We start from the raw sequence: 9,604 nt of genomic DNA on the forward strand, positions 1-9,604 counted from the left end.
TTGCATCTCACCGCCAGGGCTATACTTCTCCAAAAAGGTTGAAAAGCCCTGTTCGATACAAAAAAGAATCCTCCTGCGACTTCAGGCCAGTTTTCCATCCCCCTTTCCCTCTCTGGAGCAATGGAAAGAGTACAGGGTAAATAGCTGGTCCATTGTTTCTAAACATTCTACTAACGCTGTTAAAAAACAATAAAAGTAAAAAAAATGCTTAAAAAAAAAGTTTCAAGAATATGATATGCTAAAAACAAGTAAATGTTGTCACTTAGTTATCAATGACCACTAAGAGCCTTGGACATATACACTTCTTACATTTACATACATTTGCTAGTAAAAACAACTTGTTATAACCATGAAAGAGGATGGAGCTAGACTGTTCTCAGTGGTGGCAGATGACAGAACAAGCAGCAATGGTCTCAAGTTGCAGCAAGGGACATTTAGGTCAGATATTAGGAAAAACTCTCTCACTAGGAAAGTGGTGAAGCACTGGAACAGGTTACCCAGACAGGTGGCAAAATCTCCATTCTTCAGGGTTAAGGCCCAGCTTGACAGAGCCCTGGCTGGAATGACCTAGCTGGGGATGCTCCTGCTTTAAATAGGTGGTTGGACTAGATGACCTCCTGAGGTCCAACCCTTATTTTCTTTGATTCTATGAAAACACAATAGCAAAGCCAAGCCTTCCATTCTATTGAAAAGCATACTGTACTTTCAAACCAGCCTTACATTGGTTAGATTTGTAAGCATATTTTGGTACATATGCACCTATTAAGATTTTCAGGTAGCTAGTTTCTGGAGCATACAACATAAGTGCCTGATGAGATTTTTGAGGAGTACCTCAAAAATACCAAAGATAATATCTTTTGCAACTACTAAATGCTGTGCATTTTAAACAGAATAACATTCACATAAAACTGAATGCTGAAACTGGTTACCACTGATTAATTCAACTAGTAAGTTTTAAAAAATATAGAATAGGTAAAATTTACAAATGCACTTAAGTGACTACGGGTACAAAAAGCACTTTTAAAAAGTGACTTAAGTGCCTAAGTAACTTTTGTAAAGGTGGCTGAGTAACTAATAAATAACTTAATCTGCTTTCCAAATGAAAATAAGTCCCATTTACAAAAGTAATTTAGAAGTCTAAGTCAATTATGCTATCAACTCCCGCCCCCACCCCACAACTATCTGTCAAGAGTCCTGGCATTAATCAGCAACTACCCAAATAACAGATTATTTTTAAGTAAACTATTCCAGCCAAATCTTGACACAGGCATTACAAATAATTCAGAAGATAAAATTTTTTGGAAACCCTAAATTGACTGTCAGTATACATTAAAACTGTTTTTTGCATCAAGATATCTATAATAAATCTAGATAGCAAATTACTGAAAACAGAACTCTGAGTGGGGAAAGAAGAGACCTCCCCAGAGATTTTATAACAGACTTCAATCCCAATTCCACTTTGAGACAAAAAAAGATTGTTTCTCCTGAAAGTTAAAAGCTTTAGAGCAAAATGTAACTAGGGGCTGAATCTGCAATGTCGATATACAAATAGTCCCATTAACCTTAATGAGATTACTTGGAACAGTAAATTTGCCAGATTAAGCTCATAGTTTTAAAAGACAACGTATCCTAAATTCTAAGTGGACCCACCTATCATACTCTTTGACTCGGTAATTCTTAGCCTTCCTTTAAGTAAAATGCCTGCTTCCCCTCCTAAAGCAGGCATAACCCTGCTTCCCCACCTGGGGATAACCATTCAAACACGCCACAAAGTAGAACAGCAATATGCAATTTCACATGTATTTTGACCTTTGCTTTTCCTTTACATTTCATTATCATAAACCAAGTTTTCTTATCCCAGGAACAGCTAGGACAATACGTACTGGGTGCATCTACACATGAAACAGTGAGCCTGAATAAACTCCGGCACACCATTTACACGTATGCCCGGGTCCACTGCACGCTGAGCCATGGCAGCGCAGCCCAGGGGCAGCGCAGCCCTGCAGGCTTGGGGTGGTGCTCAGCCTGCCAACCCCAGCCTGCTCCAACCCAGCTCAACGTGCTGCAGAGGGGCTGGCTGGGGCACAAGGGTGCTACAGTATGTGTCTAGCTGGTAGGAAGCCACTGCACTGTAGCACCCTAGTGCCCAACCAGCCCTGGTCACCATTTACACATGCGCTACAGCACACTAAACTCCACCATAGGAAAGTACCAGAACAGTACTAACCTACAGCGGAGATGATCGGTTTACTGCAACATAATGCCACACGTGTAGATGGTGATGCTTTACTGAAGGGCTAATTAGTCAACTCCACAGTAAAGCTCACGTGTAGATGCCCCCCCTGTCAACAGCTTCTGTTTATATAGTGACTATGTGATAGGGATGAAACAAAATAAAATAAAGAACTATGAAATATTTAAGAATTATCTAACTATCTATGCTACATCAAATATTCAGGTTTTCTCCCCTGCCACTTGTACGATTATCTTTAATCACTTCAGTACAACAAAGATATCAGACCTATATTTGTTTCTCCTATCCACAAACATGACAGGCCTATTTGTCACCTTAAGGGGTATGAGCCAAAGCCCACCTAGTAACTTATTGGCCTCCCTAAGGCAGGGAGGCTACACGAAAGGTGACAACTGAGTACTTGGGACAAATAATGAAAACAGAGACAGGAGTGGAGGTCAAAGGTTCATAACAAGAGTGCCAAGGGGGGGACACCAAGCACAGCACATTGGACAGTGCCCACTGGCCTTTTAATGAGTCCAAGGAGCCAGAGGATACTGTTCAGCAATACTCTGCTTGGAGACAGGAATGAACAAGGGCAAGAAAAGTGGCCCCACAGTCCCCAGGGACCCTCCCAGCCACAGCCTCCTTCCTGGTCAGATACACAGCCAGCTTGGCCAGATCCAGGAGGAGGTTTCCAGGAGGTCCCAGGATTTGGTAGAGACATAGACAGGGTGTGCATAAATGAAGTGGTGAGCAGAATAGTGCAGCCAAGAACCTCAGCAAAAGGTTCTGCAAGAGGTGGTGCAGGGGCTGCAGCCTGGCGCATTTCAAGTAGACATGTGGTAGGGTCTCCCTCTGCTCACAGAAGGGGCAGGTGTCAGGAGCAGTTATGAACCATGCCAGATACATGCCTGTAGCGACAGCGCTGTGGAAAAGCCACCAGCTGAGGTCCCCAATGGCTTGCGGGATCAAAGTAGAGTACAGACTCCTCTACCAGGAACCCTCACCCTCCATCTAAAGTGTCCTGTCAATTGTTGTCTGGGTGAGACATGAGGATGGGATGGTGAATGGTGGAGCATGAGTGTGTAGAGCTGCTGGCAATGGATGGTTTGAAAGCAGACTGGCTTGGTGTCCCCCAACCTGCTAAGATGGTGAGACAGGGAGTGCCATGGACCCTTCCAAGGCAGGGGCCGCATGACAAACTCTGGAGGGCTGGGGGACATGGGGGTGGAGGATGGACTGCTATTGTGCAGGACCTGGTCAATGTAGGTAACACCAGTGGGTGGCAGGGCAGCCTTGACCTCCTGGAGTAGAAGGCAGGGAACACACAGCATGGGCAGCCCCATTCACAAGGATCTACCCACCTCTGCTTAGCATAGTCCAGGAGATCCCTAATATGGGTGATGTCGGCCAGGACCATCCTCCAGTACACCCAGGGCACTTCCATTGCTGGCACCACCAGCTGCAGTACAAACACAACAGGCTGTGCATAACCTGCCTATTTGTGTGGTGTCCTCCAACCCCAAGCTGGATGCATGCTATTGGGGAAAATGAGTGAGAATCACTTTGAGAATAACTTGACCTTTTTCATACAAAGAACAGTGTTTGAAGAACACTTGTTCTTCATATAAAGAATGAGCAATGTTTTTTAAGTAATTCTGCGAGCGCAAACTGCTGGCAAAGAGACAGAAACTAACGTCCTCTGCCTTAGCCACAGAACAGGTACAGCATAGATAGAAGCATACTAAATTCCCTGTAACACTCTATCAGTATTATTGAACAATATCCTCAAAAGAATTCTTCAGCTTCCATTTAAAAAGAGAACACGTCCAGAAAAGGACACTAACACTAATTACATTGGTGATTCCTGTCATATAGATGCATTATGAACTAAAAACAACAACTCATTTGACACACCTGGAGACAGTCACTAGCTGTCTGGGATACCTCTTACTGGATCCTGTTTCACATTAAGCCTCTTAGTGCTTTCTGAAAAATGTTAAACATCTTTTAAAGTAACTCAGTTTTGCCCTGAAAAACTGAAGGCACCTAAAGTTACCTTTTAAATTTATGCACTAATTATTCTTATATGTGGGAGAGAACCATGCATACACAAGGCCTCTGTCTGTTTTCAAAACATCAGTTTCAGATTCTTTTGTTTAATGCAAGGCAACATTGTGACAATAATGCCAAACAAAAGCACATCCTTTAAACACATCAGAATATCAGTGGCTGAAGTCACTCAGTGGCACCAGCCCAGGTCTCACAAAAGTGGCAGCAGTTGCAGAAGCTAAACAACAAATAAACAAATTTAACAGCCCAAATGAGGATTTTGCAGCTCACAGCAACACAGCTGCCTGAGAAAATAGGATAAAGAGTAAGCAACAGAAGAAGTGGCATCCTCAGAGACTTTGTCAGGGAGCTTATGGCCAAACACCTGCACACAAAGTTTTAAGCCAGCCCCATAATCAAAATGTTTTCAGTCATATTACAACTCTTCAAAAAAGGAGGCTTCTTGGGTTTATTACCACCCTGCCTGCTTGGCTCCCAACAGCCACCCACACTGAGGCACACAAGGATGGCAGCCTTCCCCTCCAAGCCATCTTTATCTTCTCACCTGATGCTTCACCTCTGCATACCCCCTTTTTGGCTCCTGCCACAGCAGGGCATAGGGTGTGCCCACACCACCGCAACCTGCAGGTACCACCCCTGCCTGCCCCCACCCAATGCACAGCAGGGTCCCAGACAAACACCCCAGCTCCTGGCCAGCCCCAGCCCTCCCCATCCACAGCACCCCTCTGGTCAGGCCCAGCCCTGGGACAGCACTGAAGAGACCCAGACCCAGGCAGGCAGCTGACCCTATAGGTCCCCCCACCCTGCTCTCCCCAGCTGTGGGGCCGCAGCTGGGGCATCACCCCTCTTGAAGGGCTCCCAGAGCCCCCATGAAGTGAAGCAAAGGTGGCATGACGTCACACACATGACGTCCCACACATGACATTACCCCGAGGGGAGGGGAAGAGGACAGACGGACAGGGAGGTGCTGACGCGGCTCACCAGTCCCGCAGGCACAGCTGGAGCCCGCCCAGCCGCTCGTCATGACCACCCGGGGGGCGCGAAGCCAACCCCTCTCCGGCGGGAGCCGCCAGCGGCACCCTACGCATCCCGTGTTGTTTACGCCCGTGTCCTAAGCGACGCTTCCCGGCAGGCGCCGCGCAGCGGGGCCAACCCCGGAAGTGCCGTCTCGCTGTCGCTGCCGCCCCGTCGCCATGGAGACGAGAGCCTGGCGCAGGCCCCGCCTCCTCCGAATTCCTTCTGCACTGAGGGCACCTTTCACGCCCTTCCCCGCCCCCACACAGTCTCCTCACCAGGGGTCCTGGTTTTCTCTGGTTTAAAAAAGAATCCCAATCTCTGGCTTTAAAAAAGTAACCCCAAATCCACATTTTTCCGTGCTTAAAATGAAACACCACTAATCAATCTATCTATCTAGCTATCTATCTATCGAGATAGATAGATAGATTAGTGGTGTTTCATTTTAAGCATGGAAAAATGTGGATTTGGGATTACTCTTTATACATATAGATATATCTCAATAGATACTGATAGATCAATTGATTGATCTCTTAGGCGGGTTTCATTTTAAGCACAGAAAAATGTGGATTGGGGTTTTTTTAATCAAAGAAAACCAGGATCTCTGCTGCTCACACTAGCCCCTGCCACCCATGTGTCCTTAGATGCTCTTTAAAGTTGAAGCATTTCTTTATTTTGACACAAGCAGTTATAAGGAGGTGCTGACAGCAAGCCTGGAAATCAGTTAAGACTCCCCTCCCCAAGAATGATTTGGGTTTTGCATCTGTTGCATCAATGAGCTGCCTCCAAAAATAGCATACGTTTGAACACTTACTATTATTGATCATACCTCATACAAGGTTGAAATTATCATATAAATAAGAAAATTACCATATACGTGGCAACACTGCCCCTCAGGCAGGGCTCATCTGTAGGGAGAAGTCAAGCCACCCTACCCCCCAACCATGAAGACCCCAGGCAGCAAGTGGCCCCCTGCATGGGCAAGTGCCCATCAGGGGCAGAAAGGGAGCCATGCTGCCCAGATTCCCACCTGCCTGCAGGCAGCTTTGTCAGTGTTGCTGCCCATAAGAAGGGTGCCCCCAGCCAGCTCCTGGGGCTACGTGATGTCCCCCCTCCCTCCCCCATTGCCCCGGCCACATGCTCCCAAAGCCCAGAATTGATATGTCACAAAATCAGCTTCCAGCCTCTATGTCTATGGGCATAATCCCCCACCAAGTCAGTGGCACCATGACAGCTGCTTGAGTCTGTGCAGGGCCTGACACACTAGCTCTGAGGAGGTGCCTGCCCCAGTCAGGGCTCCACTGATTGTCAAGAGCCTTTGCTCACAACATTGGAGGAGTAGGGGCTTCAATCGCCTGCAGGGAAAATGCAGACTGTCAAACTGCTCTGGACGTCAGTAAAACATTTGATGCGGTGCCCTGGGAGAAATTATTAAGAGGAAGAAGGTGGGGATTAGGGCAAGCCTTATAAATTGGGAAAGGAATTGGCTACTGGCCTGTCTACAGTGGGTTGTAATGAAACAGGAAATCCTGGACTCAAGGGAGGTTATTAGTGAAGGTCCTCAAGGACTGGTCTGGGAACCAACCTTATTTCAAATTTTTCTTAATGGCTCAAGCATAGAAAGTAGGAGTAAGATAATGACATGTGTAGGCAACATAAAATCCAGAGACACGGCCGTTATGGAAAAGGATCAGAGCATTGTGCAGGAAGAATTAGATGACCTTGAGGACACGAATAATAGAAATAGGTTGAAACTTAGCCGTACAAAGTGGAAGGCCATGCACTAACAACCCGAAAATCTTTGCTGTGAGCTGGAGGTTTATCGGCTTGTAGCAACAGAGATGGGTGGAGGGAAATCTCTTAGTTTATTAATTGGTCAGAGGATGACTAGGAGCCACTAGTGTGGTGGGGCTGTGAATAAGATGCATGTGATTTTATGGAAAGGTAGTGATACAACCTTTTCCGGGATACTGTGTATAGTTGTGGTCATACATTGTAGTAGAAGGAGGTTGAATTCAACCTGGAATGATGCCGTGCAGAGCTCCTAAAATGACCAGGAGAATTTTGAAGCTAGCTGACAGGAGGAGATGTGAATTATTAGGCTAACAAAATGAAGACTTGAATGCAGGCTGCTCTCTTTAAATCTAGCAGGGGAGGGGGATGCATGGAGGGTAAACCCCTTAAATCCCAGGGAGGAAGAAGAGCAAGGAAAATGCTGGCTCAAGAAAGAGGTATCAGGTTTAAAGTTTTAAAGATAGTTTCTAATGAATAAAGAACTGAAGCTCAGGGACAACCTAACAGTAGGAGTAATGGGGGCACGAAACATAACAAGACCAAACAAGGATTACATGACTGGGTTGTTTGTGACATTACGGGAGTCAGTGGCCCAGGAGGCTGTACCAGACATCAGGGGCAAAAGGAGCCAACCTGGAATCCAGCTTGCAACAGGCAGTGCAAGGGGAAACCATGTAGAGCCCAACCTGCTGGGCTACCTGCGGACCAGCACTACCATCAAAGGTTGAGGAGATGGAGTGCTGAAGCTGGGTATAAACTCCCCCTTTACTGGCACAGTGGAGAGGAAGAAGCTCTGAACTGTAGCATTAAAAACAGGAATGAGCTAGGAGGCCTGCCCCCTTTAATTCCTGCTCCACCCAACCTTTGAAACCAACTGCCTGGGAAGAGCAGCAGCATTTCTATTCAGGCAGTACTGAGAAAGTCAGTTCAGTTCATGGCTCATCATCATCTCCCTGATTCTTGTTAATCACTCACCACAACACAGGTATTAATGACCCTCTCTCCTTTTTAATGGTCTTGATGTTCCACTGTACAAACTGTCTTCTGAAATTTTGGTGTCAGCCATTCCTCTTCTATCTTCCCCTTCATTCTCTCTTGTATGTCACAGCCTTGCAGATTCTCCTGAGCTCTAGCTAAAAACTTTAACTCCCATGTGATAATAGTAACTCAGGTTACTATTAGAAATAACTGACAGTGAAGTATTGGAGGTATTGTCAAGACACTCAAGTTAAGCTAGATTTTGTTTTACAAAGCTGAAGAGACATACAATTAAGTATAATGATTACAGGACTAATTATATAATATCTTGTGACAATTTTTTGCTTCATTTGTTGTGTTTTTTTAACTTTATCTGTAATCTAGCAAATTAGTGCACAGTCCAGTAGTCATATTTGTTTTTTATTTGATCTTAAACTGAATAATGTAGTATGAGCCCCCTAATATATTAGTAAAGTATCTAATTTCTCTTTAACTAGAAAAATATCTGTTGTGTTATAAGGTGATCGTATGCCACACGATCTGTACTCCCCCTTTCAAAATCCTAGATCCGCCCATGATTATGTAACAGAAGCAGCACACTAGTGGCCTGGGACAGTTGAGTGGTTTGTAAGCATCACAGCAGAGGTGAATTTTAAGAAGGTATTTAAGGAGGGCTAAGAAATAACTTTATGTATATCTATAGCCCAGCATGAACAAATCTGAAGATTTTTGAGGGAAAACTGAACAGAGGAACAGAGGCTGACCAGCCTGGCATTGTGAGAATGGTGTTCAACACCTCCATAACATAGTATCACTATAAGTAGGGACGATACTCAAATGATTAGTCTTAAAATATGAGGGTAATTCTGCTGCAGTCAGTGGGGCAGGTGTAGGAGTAATGTTGGAAGGATCACACTCTATAGTAGCTGGTAGAGGAAAATTATATCCTATGCTCTAGACCAAGAATCACAAGAATTCAGGTTGACTGTAGGCAAGTACTGTTTTTCTCTGTGTAGTCTTGTTCCCCATGTGTAAACAGAAGGAATTAATACTTCCTGGTCTTAGGAAGTGGAAAGTTGTGAAAAGAACACCAAAAATAACTGGGAGTTGCTCTGATACTGCAGTAATGGTGAATTTTATCAATACCCAGATGTAGACAGAGTTGGGATAACAATACAAAAAATGTTGGGAATAGGAAAGGTGGGAAGACAATGCTTTTTCCAGGATTTACAAAAACAAATTAAAATAAATAAAGGAAATGGTTGTGACTAAGTCTTCATGGAGAAACTCTTAATTTCATTAATACTTTTCTTACAATATGGACATGCAAATACTTGGAGCCCTTTCAAAAAAGGAACTTGCATCATCTTTCATTCAGGGGTAAATCTGGATCAATCTGGTTGCATTTGATTCATTCTCAGCTTGTTCACACATAACAATGAGATTGTACCAGCTGCTGCCATTTTGAAATGCTCCCCCTTGTGAAAGGCATCCAAGCACTCGTGGGTC

General features: G+C 44.8%; 1 protein-coding gene across 2 annotated transcripts in view; it reads right to left on the reverse strand.

Annotated features, from left to right (window-relative positions):
• Positions 1-5,440, reverse strand: part of KIZ (kizuna centrosomal protein) — a 148,191-nt gene extending 142,751 nt beyond the window's left edge. Inside the window, exon 1 of one of the 2 annotated variants that reach the window (XM_019516123.1) lies at positions 5,291-5,440. In XM_019516123.1, the coding sequence (XP_019371668.1) occupies positions 5,291-5,397 (107 nt within the window). In that variant the 5' untranslated portion in view covers positions 5,398-5,440. The remainder of the gene's footprint in view (positions 1-5,290) is intronic. The other variant, XM_019516122.1, reaches the window with a different exon arrangement.
• Between the last annotated feature and the right edge of the window lie 4,164 nt (positions 5,441-9,604).

The sequence above is a fragment of the Gavialis gangeticus genome, unplaced genomic scaffold, assembly GCF_001723915.1.
Source record: "Gavialis gangeticus isolate Ggan-Ray unplaced genomic scaffold, GavGan_comp1, whole genome shotgun sequence".
NCBI classification, from domain to species: Eukaryota; Metazoa; Chordata; order Crocodylia; family Gavialidae; genus Gavialis; species Gavialis gangeticus.